We start from the raw sequence: 23,991 nt of genomic DNA on the forward strand, positions 1-23,991 counted from the left end.
GGCAAAGGGGATCTTTCACTCATGAGTATATCCAGCATTCACAAATATTACTAATATCATTTCTAAGAGTGAGAGTATATGTCAAGTACTCAATAGGGAACTATTCTATTTTATTTAGGAAAATCCATTTAAAACCTATCATCCACACAAACTCTCTTCTAAAAAGTCATCAGGTGGCCAAAAGTCCATGCTCACCATTTGCCATGTACCCCAACTGTGGAACAAGCTGTTCATCCATGCAATTTTCCCGACCGGGCACCAGCCGTTGATATTGTGTTGGGTGGGGGTTTCCATCCACATCAACCAGAAATGGGGGAGGCATGAGATGGGGTGCCTGCTGTGTCTGCTCATCCAGGACATAATTATTTGAATCACGGATAAGAGGACGGTAATCAGTGTGAAAAAACATTTGATCTGGAATCTATTGCAAGGAGAAAAAAGTTTACATTTGAATTCAACAATTAGCAACACAAGGACCAATTCATAAATTAAGCTTTTGCTTCTCTGAAAAAGATCACAGAAACAACAGTTTGCAGTTTTATTCTACTCTTTCCTTTTGTGTTTTCCATGTCTTCCTTTCCTGAAAGCACAGGTGTGTTACAGGAGCGCAGTTTTAATGCCCAGTCACATAGCCACACCACAGTGACAAGATCCATTTCAACAAAAACTAGTGTGCTCATCCACAGGTTTAATCTGCAAGGGGTGAAACCTGATCATATCCTCACTTCACACATTTCCTATTGTGATTCCAAATTCCAAATGAATTGTGATTAAAAACACAAATCCTGATTACTTTGAGAGATCAAGATCAGAAATTTACGTCCCATGTCCAGCTCAGATCAGCTAATAATAGCCTCAGTACTTCTTCGCCTATGTGATACCAATATTTAGTCTTATCCATTAAGACCTTAAGGGAGTCATGCTCTACTGTTACACCATTTGAAAATGTTTACAGTATTGTGTAAAAATAGGAGAAGAATCTTCTCCCAGCATCACTTCATTTAAAATAGTTGTCTTGGTTCTCAATGTGATACACTTGAATCAGTTTCCAAACATAACAATGCCAATTAAGTTCTACACAGTACCAGTTCTGCCTTCTCCACACACGATTTAACACTTCCTTACCATACTAAACCTAATAATGTTACCACTTAACCCAGAAAGGGAATAGAAATGAGAATTAAAAGTCATATTCTTCTGTTTCTTGTGCACCATTTAGTTTTTCCAATCTGGTCCATCACATGCAAAATATTTAACGGAGCAAAATCAGGCTTGTTTCCCATCCAAGAAAGTTATATAGAAGCTGACAAGGACAAAGTGGTTAAGAAAAAAAGATTTCAACATTTCCATCAGGCAAGAGTTTCAGATTTAAAAAAGCAAGATAGGACAAAGATAAAATGGAGAGAGACTTGCAGGGCAAAGATAGAGTAACGATGTACTTTAAAGTTTAGCGGAAAATAGTTCCAACATTTTTTTTTTCTAAATTAAAAGTTAAAATGTGATAAGTATAAAAATATTTCCAACAGTGCAGTAGGCTGATTACTTCAATGTCCATATTTATTCCTGCAACACACACGAGTCGAACAAGCATGCTGTGGACAGCTTACTTCCACACAGCAGCCGAGCTATGAATTGTGATCACTATGGCATTTCCAGAATGCAAGCACTTCACAACCTACCTTTTCATATGGTTTACTGCAGCCAAATCCAAAGATCAGTAAATGTCCATGAGAGTCTGTGCATGCAAAATGCTGTCCATCTGCAGAGAATTTACAATCAAACACAGCACCATGACCCTGACCTTCAATCTGTAGAAAATAAATAAAATCTCTTTTGGTTATATTGATGGATTGAACAATGCTTTGCATTTTAAATACCCACTTAGGGTAAACAATCCCAGATTATCTATTCAAATTAGCAGAATTATACAACAATGAAACAGATAGTAAAATTGTAAAAAATAAGTATTAAATATTAAAATAAAGGTTCCAATTCTAATGTGCAGGAGTGCAAGAAGCTGCAGAGAATAGTGGACTCATCCGCCCCCATCATTAGTAGTACCTACATGAGGCACTGCCTCAACAAGGCAACATCTATCAAAGATCTCCACCATCCAGGCCATGCCACTTTCTTGCAGCTACTATTAGGCAGGAGGTACAGAAGCCTGAAGTCCCACATCACCAGGTTCAAGAACAGCTATTTCCCTTCAACCATTTGGTTCTTACACCAACCAACAAAACCCTAATCGCTACAGTTTAGCAACACTATGACCACTTTACACTAAAATAGACTTCATTTTTTTTTCATTCTAATTGTGTATATTTTATGTTTATGTTTTCCTTGTGAATGCTGCTTATATGATGCCATGTGCCTGTGATAGTGCTGCAAGTTTTTCCATTGCACCTGTGCATACATGTACTTGTGCATGAAAATAAACTCGACTTTGACGATGCGACACTGGTTTTTCAACTGCAATTTGACTTAAGTTTTGCTCATTGGCTACAAGAAGCCAGTTATGAATTTTTAATTTTCTCAGGTCACTTGATGCCCATGTACAGAACAGCACAATTGAAGATATTTAGATTATGTTTAGCCCACTGACTACAGAAAATGCTCACCATGTTAAAAAAGTTCCGGAGTTTGGTACCTTTTGAAAGGTCCCAGATGAATATGTTGCCATCGTGCCCTGCAGACAACATAATCCTGGAGTCAAATGGATGAGCCTCCAGTACAAAAACTTCATCATCATGACCCTGTAAAATTAGTTTCATAAACATTATTATTCTTATAAATCACTTTATTTAAACTGATTTTGTTATACATACAGCCAAAATATGGCTCTAATAGCCACAAGCACCATACTAAAGTTAACTAGAACTTTCAGCCTTATATTTGTAGACAACCTAAGCACTCTCCTACGTTTTATTTTGCCCTCTTCTCTTTGGGCATCAAAGCGTCTGGTGCAAAACTCAGCATTGGACAGAGTACAACAGCCCCCCCAACAGCAAAAACTTACAACCAACATAATTTACATTTAATTCAACCAAAATCCAGTGAATTCACTGTATTAACCTGGTTTACCTACCGAGAGGACATGAAGCAGCTGGCCAGTGTAGGAGTTCCACACTTTCAAATGAAAATTATTCACTGCTGTGATTACTGTGCTATCACAACGATCCCAGGCTACCATGGTTACTTTCAACTTACTGACTTTGTCTTCCACGGGAACTGAATTGTTCCTGTGAATAAAAGCAATGATCAGTCACAAATAATTGTACTTTTTCCTCTTGTGCACATTTGTTCTAAACAAATGGCAAAGATCTGATGTTTTGTATTGTATACATTTTAAAATCTACTTTATACTGCAGAATTGATCTCAATGTTATGATCTATGAACAGACATTTCTGAATAAAGGACCTTTTGATCTGCTATTTAGAAGAATTGGCAAATCAATATTACCTAAATTTGATCATGTTTAAAGCTTCATAAATGAATACATCTTCGAGATGAACTTGTTGTCAAGTTTCTTTTTACCACATAGGTGAAAAATCAAGTGTGATAAAACACTGATGAAATAAGAACAAATCTACATTTGTATAGTGCATTTCACAAAACCTCAGGACAAAATCAACAGTAAATGAATACTTACACAACAAATATCTCATGTCCAACAAAATTTTGTTTTTATAATAGCATTGATCAAAGGATAACCATGAGCCAGAAATCCAATAAAACTCCCAAGTTTTTCTTCAAACACTGTAATGAGACTTTTTACACTCAACGAAAAAGCCCATTCCTTATCTAAGCATCATCACCACCTAGAAGGTAGTACTTCCTTTGTACTGCACATGATTTTCTAACCTGAGATGACAATGACAAGTTAAGGCATGTTTCAAGGGTGATCCAAAGTTAATTTACAACAAATTTGCCTTCAGTAATTTATCAAAGAGATAAACACAAATAAGCCTTTCAAACCAGTAATTCACAAACAGCAAATGCTGGAAATTTATTGGAACAACGCATACTGGAGAAACTTACTGTGTTTGAAATGCAATTTAGAGAACATCAATGTGCATAGGTTGGGGAAAACCTGTATATTATTTATTGGCATAAAATGCTGCAAAATGATGCTATAACAACTTACCCTGGTAACTTTGTAAACATATCCAGGACTATACTCTTCCACTCTTGGTGTTGATATTGCCAGATTCTAGCTGTTCCATCACGGCTACCACTAAGAAATCTTAAACTAGCCAAAATTGGGAGAAAATGAAGAGAAATATTTTAAATAAATTTGAAATTGCTAAGCTATTGTGAACAATGTCACATTGACAGAAAATAATTAATACTGCAATATGTCCCAATGGTACCTCATAGAAACATCACCAAATACAATCTAAGAGAATATTATGCCAGATGACCAAAGGTCTGGTCAAAGAGATAAATTTTAAGGGGTATCTTTATAAAGAAAAGAGGAGGGAAGGCAGAGTGTTTATTGGATAATTCCAGAGCTTAAGACCACCCAAGGTATAACAATTACATCCAGGGATAACCAATTGCCAGAATTGGTTAGATGCAGAGGTCTTAGAGGGGTGCAGCAAACTACAAAGATACAAATAGGGACAGTTGGATTTATAGGAGATAGTGATGAACATCCTGCTGGAGTGTAGCTTCAAGTCGAGCTACATTCATTGCAATGCATTAGAGAAGGGGAAATCTACCTGGATATTTTGAACCAGGCGGAGGTCATTGGTCAGGGGAATTGTGACTGCTTGTGAGGCAAGTAAGGGGATCAAGAAAGCAGGAGTGCAGGAACTTTAGCCTTTGTAATTGTCCAACAGGCTTGGTATTCTGTCAGCTTATCTGCATGGAACTAGAAACCACAGGTGGATCAACCAACTACAAAATATTGGTTAGATCACACATGGAATATTGTGTGCAGTCCTGGTTGTGACGTTATAGGAAGGATATGATTAAGCTAGAAGGGGTGCAGAAGAAATTCACAAGGATGTTGCCTGGACTGGACTGGAGAGATCGAGTTGGATGGGCTGGGACTGTTTTCCCTGGAGCAAAGGAAGCTGAAGGGTGACCTTGTAGTGATTTATAAAATCATGATGGGCATAGTCACAGTTGTTTTCCCCGGAGTAGGAGAGTCTAAAACTTGGGGGGGGGGGTGGAATGGGATGTGGGGGAAGAATAGGCTTACAATGAGAGGGGAAAGATTTAAAGAGGATCTGAGGAGCAAGATTTTCCCCACACAGAGGGTGGTGGGTATATACAACAAGCTGCTGGAGGAAGTGATAGAGGCTGGAACAATTACATTGTTTAAAAAACAGTTGGACAGGTACATGGATAGAAAAGGTTTAGAGGCAAATAGTATTAGTCTAGATGGACATCTGGGTCAACATGGACAAGTTGGTTGGGCTGAAGGGCCTGTTTCAGTGCTGTACAACTCTATTAATCTAATTGATTTCAAGCCAGATGAGCAAACAAGAGAGGTTGAGGTAGCAAGGAATGGCAAAGTGAGGGGGGACTGATACAAGAAGGTTGGCAGGACAAAAAAAGAGGTTTGGCATAGTCAGTATGAGTAGCTAAGCACCAAATTAAGCAGAACCTCAAATATAATCTCTGGATTATTACCTGGGCCCCTGGCATTGGGCAAGTATGAGAAATTAATGCATGGTTCAAAGAGCATGGCTAAAAGGCATTTGGATAGATACTTGGATTGAACAGACTAGAGGGTAATGCACCTAATGAGGGCAAATGGGATTAGCGTGGATGGGCATCACGGTTGGCATGGCTGTAAGGGTTCATCTCTGTGCTGCACTTCCCTAGGACTGATCGAAGAGGGTTCTGGTCCATGGTCCATTGGCACCAGTACTGGGAAAGAGCTGAATCTTTGGGATGGCCCATCCCAGTATTCTTGCAAAACACATAGCTGGGAAGTGGAGAGGATTTTAAATTAAATAGTGGGACAAGGGATCAAATTTGGGAAGACACAGTATATTAAACAATGGCAATAAGGCTAAAGACAAAGGTAATAATATGTGAAATGATAAACAGACTGTAATAAGGAAGGAATAAAGTACAAATCTAATATAAATCAACAGATGTATACAAAAATAAAGAGACTAATTGAATCAAAATAGATGAACAGAGTGCAAATAGAAAAAATAAATAATGATTACAGAGATATAGTTCCAGACTGGGACCTGAATTTTGAAGGGCATATGACATTTTGCAGGGGCAGGAAGCGAGGCAAAGGTAGAAGATTGGCTCTGTTAATTATTTATGGTCTTGGCATAGAGGGGATGACACCAGTTCAGGAAACCTGGATGTAGAAATTGGATGAAGATGGGCAATATTCAAGAAATCACTTACAGGAGTGGTAGAGCCACTCTAACAGTAACCACACTATAGGAGAGAGTAAAAAGGAAGGAAAATTGGGAGCTTGTTAGAAAACATTGGCATAACCATAGGGGATCTGCTTGTAGATTGGAGAGAAAAAAGGAAATCAAGGTGAGGAGATGGTAGACGGTATTCAGGATAGTCTCTGAGAATGACATGTTTCTGGAGTCAAACAACCAGTAGATTGTACTAGAAATGCTAAAGTGCAATGAGATAGCATTAAATCAGGACCACACAGTGAGGGTGACTCCAGGTAGCAGCAATCAAAATATGAGTGAATTTTACATTCATAAGAACACAAGAAACAGGAATAGCACCAGAGCAATACACGAAAAGTGCTGGAGGAACTCAGCAGGTAAGGCAGCATCATGGAGGGAAATAAATAGTCGACGTTTCAGGCTGAGATCCTTCATCAGGACTGGAAAGGGCAGAAGCCAGAATAAGAAGGTGGGAGAGGGAGAGGTGGAGGAGTACACGCAGGCAGGGGATAGGCGATTTCAGGTGATTGGCGAGTCCAAGTGAGAGGGGGAAGGGGGAGAAGGTGTAATGAGCTAAGAGGTGATAGGTAGAAGAGGCCAAGTGCTGAAGGAAGAGGAATCCAGTAGGAGAGGGCAGTAGATCATAGAATAAAGGATGGGGGAGGAGAAGAGAGGAGATGGGCAGGTCAAGGTGGGGGAAGAAAGCCATCAAGTTGGAGACTTCCAAGGCGGAATAAGAGGTGCTGTTCCTCCAACCTGCAGCTGGCCTCAACGTGGCAGTAGAGGAGGCCATGGATAGACGTGCCAGTATGGGAGTGGGATGTAGAATTGAAGTGGGTGGCCACCGGGAGGTCCTGGCTGTTGCAGTAGAAGGAGCGAAGGTGCTTGACAAAGTGGACACCCAATCTGCATCGGGTCTCCCCTATGCACAGGGGGCTACACCGGGAGCACCAGATGTAATAAATGACACCCTCAGACTCACAGGTGAAGCACCACCTCACCTGGAAGGATTGTTTGTAACCCTGAATAGTGGTGAGGGAGGAGGTGTAGGGACAGGTGTAGCACTAGGTGTGGTTGCAGGCATAAGTGCCAGGGTAGTTACCAGTGGGAAAGCACAAGTGGACAAGGGAGTCACGGAGCAAGCGGTCCTTTTGGAGAGCGGGGAGAGGGGGTGAGAAGATGGGCCTGGTGATGGGATCCTGTTGGAGATGGCGGAAGTTGCAGAAAATGACGTATTGGATATGGACGCTCCTTGGGTGGTAGGTGAGGACAAGGGGACCCCTGTCCCTGTTATGTTGGCGGGGGGAGGGGGTGAGGGCAGACGTGTGAGAAGTGGAGATAAGGGTAAGGGCAGCATTGAAGGTGATGGAAGGGAAACCCCGGTTACTGAAAAAGGACATCTCTCATGTCCTAGAATGGAAAGCCTCGTCATGGGAACAGATGCAGCAGAGGAACTGGGAGAAGGGGATGGCATCCTTACAAGTGACAGAGTGGAAAGAGGTGTAGTCAAGGTAACTATGGGAGTCAGTGGGTTTGTAGAAGATGTTTGTGGTTAATCTGTCTCTGGAGATGGAGACAGAGAGATCCAGAAAGGGGAGAGAGGTGTCAAAGATGGACCAAATGAATCTGAGAGCAGGATGGAAACTGGAGGCAAAGTTGATGGAATTGACGAGCTCAGCACAGTTGCAGGAAGCAGCCCCGATGCAGTCGTCAGTGTAGCGGAGAAAGAGTTGGGGGACGTTAACGGTGTAGGCTTGGAAATGTGGACTGTTCAACATTGCCAACAAAGACGCAGGCATAGCTGGGGCTCACGCAAGTGCCCATGGCTACACCTTTAGTTTGGAGAAAGTGGGAGGAGCCGAAAGAAAACAACTTTTAACTTTTCCCTCAACAACTTTTCTTTCGGCTCCACCCACTTTCTCCAAACTAAAGGTGTAGCCACGGGCAGTTGCATGGGCCCCAGCTATGCCTGCCTCTTTGTCGGCTTTGTCCGCTGCAAGAGCCAGGACCTCCTGATGGCCAGCCACTTCAATTCCATATCCCATTCCCATACTGACACATCTATCCATGGCCCCCTCTACTGCTTCATTGAGGCCAGGCACATGTTGGAGGAACAACGCTTTACATTCTGCCTTGAGAGTCTCCAACCTGATGGCCTTAACATAGATTTTTCTACTGCCAGTAACTCCACCCCTTCTTTTTCTTCCCCCCCCACCCACTCCTTTGTCCACCCTTATTCATATGGCTCCCTTCCCCTGCCTTGATGACCTGCCCATCTCCTCTCCTCCCCCATCCTTTATTCCATGGTCCACTGCCCTCTCTTACCAGATTCCTCCTCCTTCAGCCTTGGGCCTCTTCTACCTATCACTTCTCAGCTTATTACATCTCATCTCCCTCCCACTACCTTTCCCCTCTCACCTGGACTCGCCCATCACCTGAACTCACCCATCACCTGCTTGCGTGTGCTCCTCCCCACCTTTTTATTCTGGCTTCTGCCCTCTTGCTGTCCAGTCCTGATGAAGGGTCTTGGTCCGAAACGCCGACTGTTTATTTCCCTCCATGAATGCTGCCTGACCTGCTGTGTTCCTCCAGCACCTTTTTGTGTATTGCTCCAGATTCCAGCATCTGCAGAATTTCTTAGGCAGACAGAGTCTGCTCTACCATTCAATAAGATCCCTTGACTCACTCATAGTTCAATGTCTGTCAATCACTGCTTTGAATATATTCAATGACTCCACGTCCAAAGCTCTTTGTTGCAGAGAATTCAAAAGAGTCATGATGCTCATCAAGAAGTCCCTCTCCATTTTAAATTCCCCCTCAAATGGGTAATCCACTTTTCTGAAGCTATGAACTATAGTTCTAGATACTAACAAGCGATCCTCTCCACATCCACCCCCACCAATCCTCCTCAGAATTCTATGTTTCAAAAGGATCATCTCTCACTCATCCAAAGTCTGACGATCACAGGTCCAACCTCCTCAACCTCTATGTCATCCCAAGAATCAACCAAGTGGATCTTTTCTGTATGGTCTCTATAGGAGGCCAAACTGTACACAGTATTCCAGGTGCAGGCTTACCAGCTGCCTGTAAAATTGCATTAGAACTACCCTATTTTTGTGCTTCATATCCCTTGAAGCTAAGGCCAATATTCCATAAGCATTCCAAATTACTTGCTGTACCTGTAGGTTAACCCTTTGTTTTTCCAAGTACAAGGAGCCTCAGGTCTCTCTTTACTGCAACATTTTGTCGTGCCGCTACATTTAAACAATAATTTACTTTTTCATTCTTCCTTCTAAAGTGGATAAGCTCAAATTTTCCCACATTATGTTCTATCTGCCAACTTCTAGCCCACTCATTCAATCAGATGCAGAGTTCAGTCAAAAACAAGTGTCACAGTCTCAAAATAAGAGACCAGCCTTTCAGGTTAGAGATGTTGAGAAATTTCAGAATCCAAAGGGTGGCGAATCTCTGCAACCAAAGTCAGTCTTAGTCAGTCCATATATTCCAAACCGAGATTGACAGATTTTTAGATACAAAGGGAATCAAGGGATATGGGGTTAATCCAGGAAAGTAGCATGGAGATTAAAGATCAGAAATAATGAACAGAATGGCCTGCTTCTGCTTTATCTTGTGTTCTATGTTCGAGAAGGTCGTGGAATGGTCAGGGTAGGGGCCCAAGTCGTCAAGAACCAGATAGGGTTCAAATGAAGGAATGCATAACAACAGAAGAGGAATCTGGGAGGAAAGGGGAACCAACAAATAAAAAATACAGGAAGCTTCAATTTAGTTCAATGTTAGATAACATTTACTAATACAGAAGAACATTTTCAAGTTATCTTATTTCTAATTTCCACAAAATAATCAACTGTGGTAAAAAGTGCACTCTACAAGGACTAAAGCATTAACTTACCTGTGGCTACTGTTGCAGAATTGAATAGCGACAACTTTATCCTAAATAAGAATGAGAGAAACCATAAAAGACGCTGGTCCGGTTTGACAAAGAATTAATATCCATCAGTCAGCTCTAATCTAAATCTTGTAGGTTGTGTGCCGCTACCCCAAACATTTAGAAATTATGCATTCCCAGCCTTTTTACCAATTACACACACTTGCATTCATTCCAATATTTGCTTCTGCCAAGGGTAGCCCAGTGGTTAAAAGTCAAATCAGAGATACTACCATATTTAAAAGGTATCAACAATCACAGATAAATGCTTAATATTCTGTTTACTTTAATAAGAAGTGTTAATCCATTTAAAATACCTCAGGAGGTTAAGAGAGCAGATGATGAAATACTATGCAAAAGCACAGGCCCAAATATGGCCAACTACAGTCATTACCACAGTTTTTAATTCACAAGTTTCTTTGTTTTAATGCAGGATGTATGAACCAACTTTGAAAAGGTAAAAATGAGAACTGAAAAGATATCAAAATAAGTACTTTCCTACTGTATTGTTTTCAAAACAATTACACCACACATTTCATTAATCAATTATTGTATACCTAACTTTAATGATTTTGTACACACAAAATGCTGGAGGAATTCAGCAGATCAGGCAGCATCTATGGAGGGAAATAAACGGTCGACGTTTCAGATCGAGACCCTTCATCAGGACTGGAAAGGAAGAGGGCAGGAACAAGAATAAGAAGGTCGGGGGAGGAGTACAGGCTGGCAGGTGATAAGTGAGTCCAGGTGAGGGGGTAAGGCAAGTAGGTAGAGGAGGGGTGAAATGAAAGGGAGTGATGCAAGAAGCCGAGAAGTGATAGGTAGAAGAGGTAAAGGGCTGAAGGAGGAGGAGTCCAGTAGGAGTGAACAGTGGACCATTGGAAAAAAGGGAAGATTGGGAATATATGGGCAGGTCATGAGGGTGGGGGAGGAAAACAGAAGGGGTGGAAGGGCCACAGGAATGAGGGAAGACAAGGGGGGGGGGGAAGAAAAGAAAAGGGGGAATAAGAGGGGGTCAGGGGGGTGGGTTTACCTGAAGTTAGAGAAATCGATGTTGAGGCCATCAGGTTGGAGACTACCAAGATGGAACGAGGTGTTGTTTCTCCAACCTGCATCTGGTCTCAACATGGCAGTAGAGGAGGCTGTGGATAGACATGTCAGTATGGGAATGAGATATGGAATTGAAGTGGCTGGCCACCGGGAGATCCTTGCTTTTCGGTGGACAGAGTAAAGGTGCTCAACAAAGCGGTCACCCAATTTGCGTCGGGTCTTACCGATGTAGAGGAGGCCACACCAGGAGCACTGGATGCAATACATTACACCCTCGGATTCACAGGTAATGCGCCGCCTCACCTGGAAGGACTATCTCGGGCTCTGAATGGTGGAGAGGGAGGAGGTGTAGGGACAGGTATAACACCTTGCACGGTTGCAGGGATAAGTGCCGGGAGGGTCATCAGTGGGGAGGGACGAGTGGACAAGGGAGTTGTGGAGAGAGGAATCCCTGAGGAAAGTGGAGAGAGGGAGGGAGGGGAAGATGTGCCTGGTGATGGGATCCCGTTGGAGGTGACAGAAGTTGCGAAGAATGATGAGTTGGATGCGAAGACTTGTGGGAGGTAGGTGAGAACAAGGGGAACCCTGTCCCTGTTATGTCGGGGGGGGGGGGGGAGGTGGTGAGGTGCACGGAATGAGGTGAGGGGAAATGGAGGAGATGCAGGTGAGGGCTGCATGGACTGCATCCTGTTTACTGAATGGAAAGCCTCATCATGGGAACAGATGCAGAGAAACTGGGAGAAGGGGATAGCATCCTTGCAAGTGACAGGGTGGGAAGTGGAGTAGTCACGGTAACTGTGGGAGTCAGTGGATTTGTAAAAGATGTTGGTGGTTAATCTGTCTCTGGAGATGGAAACAGATCCAGAAAGGGGATAGAGGTGTCAGATTTCTGGACGCGGGTTGGAGGAGCAACACCTCATTTTCCACCTTGGTAGTCTCCAACTTGATGGCCTCAACATTGATTTCTCTAACTTTCAGTAACCCCTCCCTTATTTCTCCCCCACCCTGCGTCTTTCCTCATTCCTGTGGTCCCCTCACCCTTCTCTTTCCCCTCCCCCGCCCTCACGACCTGCCCATCTATTCCTCACCTTCCCTTTTCTCCCCCCAATGGTCTACTACTTTCTCCTACTGGATTCCTTCTTCTTCAGCCCTTTGCCTCTTCTACCTATCACCTCTCATATTCTTGCATCACTCCCTTTCATCCCTGCTCCCCCACCCACCTGGACTCACCTGCCAGCCTGTGCTCTTCCCATTCCCTCACCTGACCTTATTCCAGCTTCTTCCCAGTCCTGATGAAGGGTCTCAACACAAAACGTCAACTGTTTATTTCCCTCCATAGATGCTGCCTGACCTGCTGAGTTCCTCCAGCATTTTGTGTGTATTGCTCCAGATTCCAGCATCTGCAGAATCTCACGTCTCTTTTTAATGTTTCTGAGCTACTTTTTGACATATAATCACGTTATTACTTTCATTCTTTAATTGGTTTTACTTACAGATCTGAAAATGTCAATGAACTCAAAAAATTAGCAATACGCATCAACCTTCCCTCCCCCAAATTAAGAATGAAATGGAGAATTTATATAATACTTCCTCTCTAACAATGTGACATTCATAAGTAAACAAAAACATCTTTGTGCCAATAAGATTGTGTTTACACTGCATTTGAGTGAAGCGTTCTCAAATGGCGTCGAAGCTTTTTTTGGGAATCAGTCAGGTTCCAGCCCATACAGAAGACGACAAGTCTCCTTCGAGCAGGAAGCACTCTGCTTCAAAGTTAAGCTATCCCTTCTGTATTTACAATAAAAGTAAATGCTAACGCTTGACAACAAAGCAGAGATGTAATGCAATTTCAGCCTTGGAAGAACCTAATGGAATAAGCAATAATCTTTTCTTCCAGCTCCATAAGGAAGATTACTCACAGGTGATATTATTTGGAAAGGAGTTAAATTATTTCCAAAATTATGTTTTAAAGGAATATGCTTGCTAAATCAAAGTTTATGCAGTTTCTGAATAAAAGGGGGAATCATGATTAAAAGTAAGATTCCCTCCTTGGTAAAGGAAAACTAACATAATGCATGATATGCAAGCTTAACATATACAAATTTACATCTTACCGTATGTGATGCCAGCTCAGAAATTCTTTCTGGTGAACCAGAACCCAAGTAATAAACCCTAATCACATGATCTGTACTGCCGGTTGCTATAAACATTCCCCCTGTGAAATACAATTAAAATAAGTTTAACTAAAGGAAATGTACTTAAAAATCAAGTAGATTCTCATTAAAATCCAATAATAAATGTTGTTGTTGATAGTAAGGAGGATAGTACAACAGGGACAGCAATGATGCATGGAATTTAATCCTGAAAAGTGTGAGGTGATGCACTTTGGCAGGATTAATAGTAGGATACGCATAATGAATGGTAGAACCCAGGGAATATTGAGAAACATCGGGATCTCTGTACATAAATCCCTGAAGGCGGCAACACAGGTAGATTAGATGGTGAAGGTAGCATATGGGAAACCAGCCATCATTAGCAGGGGTATAGAATATAAGAGCAGGAAAGTTATAATACAGCATTATAAAACATTGGTTGGGCCACAGCTAGAATACTGTGTGCAGTTCTGTTTGCCACTTTGTAGGAAGGATGTGATTGTGTTAGAGTGCAGAAGAGATTCACCAGCACATTAACTGGATTGGAGGACTATAGTTGTGGAGAGAGATTGGAATGGCTGAGTTTTCCTTGGAGCAGAGGGAGGACCTTATTGAGATGTGCAAAATTATGAGGGACACAGACAGAGCAGATGGCATGAAACTTTTGCCCAGAGCAGAGATATCAAAAATCAAGAAAATAGGTTTAGGATAACGGGAAAGGGATTTAAAGGGAAGCAAAGGAAAAATTTTTTTTGTGGTTGGAATCTGGAGTGCACTGCCCGAGTGAATGGAAGCTGGTACTCTCACAACATTTAATATATATTTAGACTAACACTTGAATTGGATTGTGAGGCATCGATGGCTACAGCCAAGTACTGGGAAGTGCCATTAATGCAGATGGATAATTGATGGTCGGCAGGAAATGGTGGACTGAAACGCCATTTTCTGTGCTGAATAACTCTATGACTTTAAGGGTGTGGAGAATGAATGAGGTATGGGATTAGACTGGGGGAGGTATTAATGGGCACAGGGAGTGAGTAGAGACTAGGATTAGATGGTGGGATGTTTAAGGGTGTGGAGTGTGAAGGGAGAGTTGGACTGAACTGGGTGGAAGCAGGTACTCTCATAACATTTAAGTAGTATCGAGACAAGCACTTGAATCACCAAGGTACAGAAGCTACAGACTGAACGCTGGTAAATGGGATTATTGTAGATGGGTATTTGATGGTTGACATGGACATGGGAAGGGTCTGTTTCTCAGCTGCATGATTCTATGACTCCAATAAAGTTCATATTAATGTAAAATGTGCCACCCTGTCTTCAATTAAAAAGTGGTTATTCTAGTTCTTGGCCTGACCATTCCCACTGAAGTCATGGGGAGCCTGGTTGTTTCTTGGAATGTGTAGCTAATTAATGCTGTTGTTAATTTGGTCAGATGGGTCCTCTTCCCTTTTTGCTCAGAAAAGAGCATTTTCCTCCTTACTGTACTAAAACACCCTTGTCAAAGGAAATCCTGAGGATTAAATGTGATATCTTGGGATGAGTCAAGGTGCAGAGGGGGCACTCAAATAAAAAGATATTTTGTTTTGTGAAGAAAAACTTACCAGAACTGAAAGAACAGCAGGAGATCTGACTTGCTGGCCTGGATCGATCTGTAAATTTCATTGGAAATTCACTGTAAAATAGGAGCATTTGTTTCAATACAAAACATCCACAAGAATTGGAAACTAAATTCCTATTACTACCAATGTACATTCTTCCAGATAGGTATTATGCCACATCTCCAATTGCCTTTACTGGAGGACATAAAAGATTCATGTTTACTTAATTGACAGCAACTAATCCTTTCCACCATCTTCCTGACCAACATTCCTCCCTCATTCCACTTGCTGTTTGTATAATTTAGCTTTCACAAGATTAGCAGCTGTGTATTGTCTTTATAACAGTAACTCAAAATGAAGTTTATTGAATGCGAAGCTGAGTGTCTAAGATACATCTACTAGGCTCAGATATAGCAACTTCCTGCAATGAAAAATTAAATAAATACTGAACATCAGGAATTGTCACAAAGTATAGCTCAAACTGGGGAAGGCATGGCAGGGAAAGCTTATACTTTAGATCACTTTACTGCTCAACAACAAACTAAATGAAAATTTGTTTCTGACCACAGGAAATCACTACCCTTTCTGGCAGTATCATATTTAATCAAACACTTTTTACAGTCAACTCTGCTAAGAAATGCTTAGAGATTGTATGAATAAAATTGATCACACATCTTCACCAAAAACATTATTAGAAACCATAGGAATGTAAATGAAAGTCAAGAGGCTCACATCCACAAAGCAGGACTGAATATTTTTCAAATAACTTACTTAAATTTTATAGTCTCCGTATTCCATTGCCAAAAGCAGATAGTCCCGTCAGCACCGGTGGACGTCAAGTATCGTGTTTTTCCCCTGGTGCTAGGGCAAAACTGAAGTACAGAAGATGGAATCAATACATTGGAAAGTACAAACTGGATTTAAAATTATTTTAATCTATAAAGTTTATTTCTAAAATTGACAGGATTGAGTTTCAGTGATTGCAAATTTCTCCTCCTGCAGGCACTAGGAAGTTCAGCCAAATATGGCTCATGAGCATTCATTTTTATACCTTCAGCCAAACAGATTAGGAATGCATGTTGCACCAACATCACCCATCTCATTCAGCAAAGTTAACTGAAGTTGCCAGCCCTTTACCCAATGATTCAGCAAGTTCACCTGGACTCTGTGCCTGCTTCAGCTCACCTGCTGCTTAAACCTTCATTTATGGTTTTGTTATCACTTAATATCACTATTTCAAATAGCTTTTGACCAGCTTCTCTTATTCCACCTTTCCTTAATTTAAGGTAATCCAAACTCTTCTGCTCTTCTCCCAGTGTTCACACATAATCATTGCACTTGCCAATTTGCATCGTCTTCTAGTTATGCAACATCCAGTTTAAATTCCTCACTATTTTAAAATCTCTTATTTCTACAATCACCAAATAAAGAGCAGCTAAGTGTTGGTCCATCAAGAATGAGACTGGGTCTTTAATAATGGGAAGTAAGAAAATGGCAGGCACTCTGAACAAATCTTTTGTATCCATCTTAAAGGCATCCCAATAATAGTAGAAACACTGTGGAGAAGAAGGAACTTAAAATTATCACTGCATAAAGTACAAATCACAATAATGGAACTAAAGTCCAACAAGCCTCCTGGACCAAATGGTGTGTTAAAAGAAAAAGCCTGCAGAAATAATGGATGCATTGGTTGTGGTCCTGCAAAATTACTCTGATTCTACAAAGATCCCAGATGATTAGAAAACTACAATTGTAAAGCTACCATTTAAGAAACTAGGGAAACAAAAAGCTGGAAACCATTAGCTAGTTAGCTAATATCTGTAAATGAGAAAATGCCAGAATCCTTTTTGTACAAACAAATTGAATAAACAAGTTTTTAAAGGAAACAGTACAACATATTTATTGAGTTCAAGGAAATAAAAATGAGGGTTACTAACAAGCTGAGAGTTAATGACACTGGAGCTAGCATATTGGCACAAGTAGGGGATTGGTTAACACAAAACAAAGACATTTCAGATGAATGAATCACTTTCAGGCTTGCAATCTATAATGTGGGTGTCACAGGGATGGAGTCACACAGCATGGATACAGGCCCTTTGGCCCACCTGACTATCAAAAACTTATTTTAAACCAATCCGACACTAATCCTATTTAATCCTTCCTATATTCCCATCAATTCCCCACAGATTCTACCAGGCACCTGCACACTCAGGGCAATTTAGTGGCCAAATAACCTATCAACCTGAACAATACTTATTGATATTGTCCTAGATACCAGAAACAACAATTCTTCTTTTAAAAGTACATGGGAATGTTATCTGTTTGTTGGGAAGGCCAAGGGGAGATAGAAAGGACTAACTATTCAGCAGAAGGTCTGATGTGAACATGGACAATATGTAAACAGGCAGTAAATTATATGTCTTTTCCCTTTTGGAATGTGTTCCTAAAGTGCTGCTTGGCTACCCACCCTCAGCCCAACTACATGTTAGGTTCAGCTGGGAATGATAAAACAATAAATATTCAGCTCAGGCTTGTTTCAATTGACCTTGGAAAAGGGAAAAAAAAACAAAACATCTGAAGTTCAACCAAAGAAAAGCCAATTTAGTAAACTGAAAAAGAATTTGTGAACCACACATCAACAGGAAAAGCAATGAATGGTAGATGGGGTGGGGGAGAGAGGCAAGTGCCAGGTGAATAATTTGGATACATTAGACAAATCCACAAGATTGTGGAAAGAAGGAGATTCAAAGCTAAGGTTCATTGATGACAAAAGTACAATTGAAAAATGTCAGCCTATATAAATGTTGATTCATAATTTAGTAGCAAATCAGACTGAACAGTTAACCAAGTGCAATAACAGAGTTAACATAAAAGGGAACACTCACATGAATTTTAAATATATAATAATATATATTATAAAACAAAAATCAATGAATAGTCAATTACCAGGTTTCTATTGAATAATAACAAAATTTCTAATAAAAGGTACCATTAAGTATGGTTGAGATACCATTTAGAATACTTTGCAAGTTTAATTGTTAAAGAGGATGCTACCCAAAGGAGATGGCAGTACAAAGGTTGCATGTAATAAAATAGATAAAGGAGACAGAATTTGAAAGGTAGGCAACACAAAGGTTATACAGACAGGATGCTATTGTGGGCAATGGTGGGATGACAGGTTAGAAGTTAGATCCATAGAGTAATACAACACAGAAACAGGTTCTTTAACCAAGGCTGCACTAATGGTGAGAAGGGTCTATGGCCTTGGTTGGGCAACAATGGTGCCAGTCAGCTGGTGACTAGTGAGTACTTTCAATTTTTTTTTAATAGTTCCTGTAATATAGGAGACCAGATTGGATTTTGATGAGCTTAGTCGAATTCTGAGATGCTCCTTGTGGTCTGGATGACATCTGTGGGAAGTGCCTCTGGTTTTGTCAGCTTCAATGCCAGGTTTTATACCTTGAGTGCTGACTGGGAGCATTATGTACATCTGCAAGGCTGAAAGTTATGTGGATAGCATGTTTTTCAAGAGGTGGTTACCCTGCAGCTCAAAGAAGGGCATTCAGAGAAGGGACAGGTGACCAGCAGGCAGAGGGAGGGAGGTGAGCAGGTCATCAGGAAAACCTCAGGAGTGCATCTCACTAGAAGAAGGTGAATGCATCTCTGAGGAATCCAGTCAAAGCCAAGATCATGGCACCATATTTGGCTCAGCTGCACAAAAGAAGAGCAATAATTCAAGGGCAATATTGGTAGAAGATTCGATAGCGAGGTGAATAGAGAGGTACTTCTGTGGATGTAAATGAATGGTGTGTTGCCTCCCTGGTGCTTGGGTGAGAGATATCACTGAATGGTTTTGAGGCATTGCAAAGGAAGAGGGTAAACAGCCATTGGTGATGGTTCTAATAACAGGTAAAAAGAGAGGTGGGGTTCTGCAATATGAATTTGGGGACCTGTGTCACAGATTAAAGAGCAGGATCTCCTAATCTCTGGATTACTTCCAGTGCCACGTGCTAATGAACATAGGAACAGGATGACAAATATAAACTAGACAGATTGCACCCAAACCAGAAAGGGTCCAATATCCTTGCAAGGTTCCTTGTGCTGTTGAGGAGGGCTTAAACCAACTTTGTAGGGCAATGAGACAGTAGATATACAGCTAGCAGTTGGGGTATGGAGAGAGGTGCAGTCAAATATCGTAAGAAAATTTAAGTCAGTCCAGTAGGCAAAGCAGACATGGGCTTAAAGGAACATGGGAGGAATACAAGGCTAAATTGATTTATTTTAATGCAAGGATTCTGACCTGCAATACAGATGAACAAAACACTGATTAACAAACAGGTGGGAACGTATCATATAGACATGGTTAAAAGAAGGGGAGGACTGGTAACTCAACATTCCAATACATAGAACCTTCAGATGTGACAAATGAATGTAAAGGAAGAAGTAGCACTGCAATATTAATGGAGTCCATTAATTTCGTAATGAAGGAGGATATTCTAGTAGGTTCTTCGAATAAGACCTTATGGATAGTGATTACAGGTATCTTAACAGTCAGCAGGAGATAGAAGAGCAGATATATAGACAAATCACAGAGGGGCAAGAGTAATAAGGAATTTCAACTTTCGCAGTATTATCTGGGATTGTTATAATGTGAAAGGCTTAGAAGGGGTGGAATTTTTAAAGTGCAGGAGGAGAGTTGAGTCAGTATGTAGATAGTCCTACTAGAAAAGGAGCAGAACGGGACCTAATCTTATGGAATGTAGCCAGGCAAGTGGTTAGAGAGTCATTCAGAGAGCCATTCAGAGAGCATTTTGGAGAGAGTGATCATAACTCTGTAAACTTCTAGGAAGCTATAGAAAGGAATAAGGATAGTTCAGGAGTTAAGCTGAACCGGCTAAAGGCCAATTTTAAATTAAGAACCCAAGCAAAACTCAACTAGGAGAAGCTACTTGCAGGTACATCAACATCATTTAAAATGAATGAATGATAGATAGATCAGGGCCAATGTGAAAGTTATGGATAGCAAAGTGGGTAGATAAAGTATATGGCAAGTATAGAAAATGGAAATGGGAAAGACCTTCCATGTATGCAGAAAGTGTGGAAGGGCACTTCAATTGCTATTTTGCCCTCAATTTTTTTTTATGCACAGAGCCCGAGGACACAGGTGAGATCTGAAGTGAATATTCTAAAGGAGAAAGACACTGAAGTTGGAGAATTGATGAGGGGTGGGGGGGATAAAAAACAGTGAAATTCTAAAACAGTTTATCATTAAAGAATGTGTTAGCCATCTTAATGGGCTTAAAGATGAATAAATCCCCAGATCCTAATGAGATGCATCCCCAGTTGCTAAGGAGGAGACTGCCAAGGCCCTGTCAGAAATTTTTCAATCTTTGTGGCCATAGCTGAGATGCCAGATGCAGTAACTTCATTCAAGAAATAAACCAAGGTAATTATAGGGCTTAGAGTCTAACTTTGGTGGCAGTAGTTATTGAGGGAAAAATATAACCCGACAAGAAAAGTGCATACTTGGAAAGGCAGGGATTAATCAAAAATAGTCAGCATATATTTAAGGAGAGATTCTGTCTGGCCAATCTGATTGACTTTTTCGAAAAAGTAACAAAATGTGTTAATAAGGGCAGTGTGGTTGATGTAATCTACGTCAACTTCAGAAAAATTGTTGATAAGATTCCACAAGGGAAACTAATACGAAAAAAATTACAGCCCATGGGATTCATGGTAAGTTGACAAAATATATTCAACATTGTCTTGGTAATAACAGGCAGAGGGTTGTTTTTTGTGATTGGAAGCCTGTGACCAGTGGTATAACTCAGGAATGTGCTGAGACCCTTACTGTTTGTTTCATACATTAACTATTTGGATACGAATGCAAGACTGGATAAGCCAGGTTTTCCTTTGAGTGGACAAGGCTGAGATATGCAACATTGTGAGGGGCATAGATAGGTTAGATAGTAGGAAATTATTCCCCATCACAGTGTCTAAAACTAGAAGGCATAGAGTGGATCTAAGGAAGAACATTTTCACCCAGTGGGTGGTTGGAATCTAAATTGCATGGCTTGAGTGGGCGGTGGAGATGGAGACTCTCTAAGATTTAAGAAACATTTGGCCGAGCACTCCTAATGTTAAGGCATAGAAGGGTATGGGTCAAGTGCTTGTAAATGAGTTAGTGTAGATGGGTATTTGATGGTAGACCAAGGGCTTGTTTCTGTACTCCGATTCTTATGGCCTCGATGGTTTCAAGATTGCATCAATAATTTGAAGACGATTTAAAACTCATTTTACAAATGGAGAAATGGTTAAATGCAATTTAAAATTTGCATTATTTCCATAAAACAACAAGACACAAATAGGCACAATTCCTTTACCAGTAAAGAAGTTATAGATCCAGTATGTCCTTGCAACACTGCGACAGGAGCACATGTCCGTAAGCACCAAACACGGATCACTTTATCACAGCTGCCTGCAGCAATCAATGTGTTCTCATAGTTAACAGCCATATCAGAAATCTCAGCTGAGTGCCCACGCAGAGTAGACAGAAGTCGTCCATCATCAGTGGCCCAAATCTTCACCAAGCAATCATCTGAACCCTAGAAATAAGACAATAAATTTAGATACCTATAATTAAGCATATTACCCATTATTTAGCTAATCACATCACTCCAGCTTCAATAATGCAATCCCCGGTTATAACACAAATGCCATGAAACTAAATTTTCATTAGACATTACATTATATATTTAAAAACACACACATATATCAAAATGCTTTCAAATCACATTATGTTTATGGTAGTGTAAAATGTTAAAACCCAAGATCGATTGGAACTGCCATTCCTTAAGTAAATACTGTAAGATTTTCAAAGTCCCAGTTTCTTCCCTTGTGAAACTTGTTGGAACATTAAGTAAATTATTGGTAGAAATCCATCTGTTGAGTTGCAATTTGCAAGTATATGGAATTTTATAGCACAGAAACACACCTCTTGACACCTAAAAACACACATCAGCTTTTGTACTCCAAAAACCTCTTACTTCATCTCTCCATGTGAACCAACCCTTTTGCCCCTTTCTCTCACTAGTCCATTTTAATGCACCTGTGCAATTCATCTCAACCTTTCCATGTAGCGCACACTCACACTACAAGTACACATTTTAGTTCTAAATTATTTAAAGTTCAACACAAGCATTACTGAAATTTTAAACATCCTAATTTGATCAGAAGATCTGCAAAATTTATCTCTATTGTAAAGGCACAGGAAATCACAACTTAAGTTCTGAAAAGAACATGAAATTTAGCAACAGACTGATACTGTTATATAATATACAAACCACATAATGCATATTGTATTGAAAGATAATTCCCAAGAATACTTTTAATAATTTATCAGTTTTAATGGTCTTGAAATTGAATAATTTCACCTCATCACTAAGCAACATGATTATCATCCAAATCTATTTTTATGTACTTTCAATGCTCTTTCTTTATTGCTGTATCCTCATTGGTCCTCTCACCATGGAATTGCCCACACTGAATGCTCAATGGTATTCTCACCGTGAAAATTCTCCTCCCTGTACGGTCAAAAGCTATACAGTACACCGAGGAAAGATGCCCAAGTATCCTCTTGTACATTTTCACATGCTGATAAGCCACAATAGGAAAAACTTGGCTGTGTCGTCCACATCCTGTTAGTTGTTTAGCAGTGGTGATATTCACTGAAATCAATAAATGACAAAATTCTACTGAGTCTCATGTGATCAAAATACCAAAGTCAACTTAATAACAAAGGCAAGATAAAATTAAATATTCTCTGCATGCAATTTATTTTCTTTTAAATATATAATGAGTCTGTAAAATGGCACACACCTCTTAACTTGCCTTACCCATTCCGCGTGCATCAAAACTAAGTTACTGTTCTCTATTGCACTGGACCCTCTCATGGAATCAGAAATGTACAGCACGGAAACAGGCCATTCAGCCCAACTTGTGCCAAGCAGTGGGCACCTTTCCATATTAACCCCATCACCCAGCACTTGGTCCAGAGGCCTCTGTGCCTAAGCAGATTAAGTGTTCCTCCAGACACTCTTCAATGCTGTCTGCAACCCAGCTTCAACCACTCTCTCAGGCAGTGCATTCCAGGTACTTACTTGTCTCTGGATGAAGAAGTCCCCCTCATATCCTCTCTGAATCTCTCTTCCCTTATCCTAAACCTATGTGCTCTAGTTTTATCTACCCCTGATATGTGGAAATCTTTCTGGCAGTCTACCCTATCTATAATCCTCAATTTTATATACTCGATGATATCTCCTCTTAACCTCTTCTGCTTCAGGGAGAAAAGATCCAGTTTCTCCAGTCATTCCTCATAGCTGAACTGTTCCATCCTAGGCAACATCCTAGTGAATCTCTTCTGCACCCTCTCTAGTCCCATCACATCCTTCCTGTAGTGTGGTGACCAGATGGCAAGTAGTAGTCCAGCTGAGGTCTGACCAAAGTTTTATGAAGTTGGAGCATAACTCCCCTACTTCTGTATTCAATTCCCCAACTAAGGCCAGTACCCTATATGCCTTCCTAACCACACTGTCTACCTGCGCTGCCACCGTCAAGGATCTATGGACTTGTATCCAAGGTCTCTGTTCCTCAGTACTCCAACAGATCCAAGCTTTGTTGGTGCTCCAAAAATGTATCACCTCACATTTGTCTGGATTAAGTTCCATCTGCTATTTTTCAGCACATTTCACCAAAACATCAATATCTCTCTGCAGCCGATGACTACCTTCCATATTATCAACTCTGCCAATCTTCATGTCATGTGCAAACTTGCTGATCTTGCCCCCCCACATCC

General features: G+C 40.7%; 1 protein-coding gene across 6 annotated transcripts in view; it reads right to left on the minus strand.

Moving 5' to 3' along the window:
• brwd3 (bromodomain and WD repeat domain containing 3) overlaps positions 1 to 23,991 on the minus strand; it is a 134,454-nt gene that overhangs the window by 91,041 nt on the left and 19,422 nt on the right. For 4 of the 6 annotated variants that reach the window (XM_052021144.1, XM_052021146.1, XM_052021143.1 and 1 more), the window contains exons 7-17: positions 22,704 to 22,864; positions 21,521 to 21,742; positions 15,909 to 16,009; positions 15,141 to 15,211; positions 13,498 to 13,598; positions 10,298 to 10,338; positions 4,146 to 4,250; positions 3,086 to 3,239; positions 2,619 to 2,753; positions 1,680 to 1,808; positions 196 to 421 (exon numbers count right to left, since the gene is read on the minus strand). In XM_052021144.1, coding sequence (XP_051877104.1) covers positions 196 to 421; positions 1,680 to 1,808; positions 2,619 to 2,753; positions 3,086 to 3,239; positions 4,146 to 4,250; positions 10,298 to 10,338; positions 13,498 to 13,598; positions 15,141 to 15,211; positions 15,909 to 16,009; positions 21,521 to 21,742; positions 22,704 to 22,864 — 1,446 coding nt within the window. Of the gene's footprint in view, positions 1 to 195; positions 422 to 1,679; positions 1,809 to 2,618; positions 2,754 to 3,085; positions 3,240 to 4,145; positions 4,251 to 10,297; positions 10,339 to 13,497; positions 13,599 to 15,140; positions 15,212 to 15,908; positions 16,010 to 21,520; positions 21,743 to 22,703; positions 22,865 to 23,991 lie in introns of those variants that run through there. The other 2 variants (XM_052021145.1, XM_052021148.1) reach the window with 2 other exon arrangements.

This window comes from Pristis pectinata, chromosome 8 (genome assembly GCF_009764475.1).
Source record: "Pristis pectinata isolate sPriPec2 chromosome 8, sPriPec2.1.pri, whole genome shotgun sequence".
Taxonomy (NCBI): Eukaryota; Metazoa; Chordata; class Chondrichthyes; order Rhinopristiformes; family Pristidae; genus Pristis; species Pristis pectinata.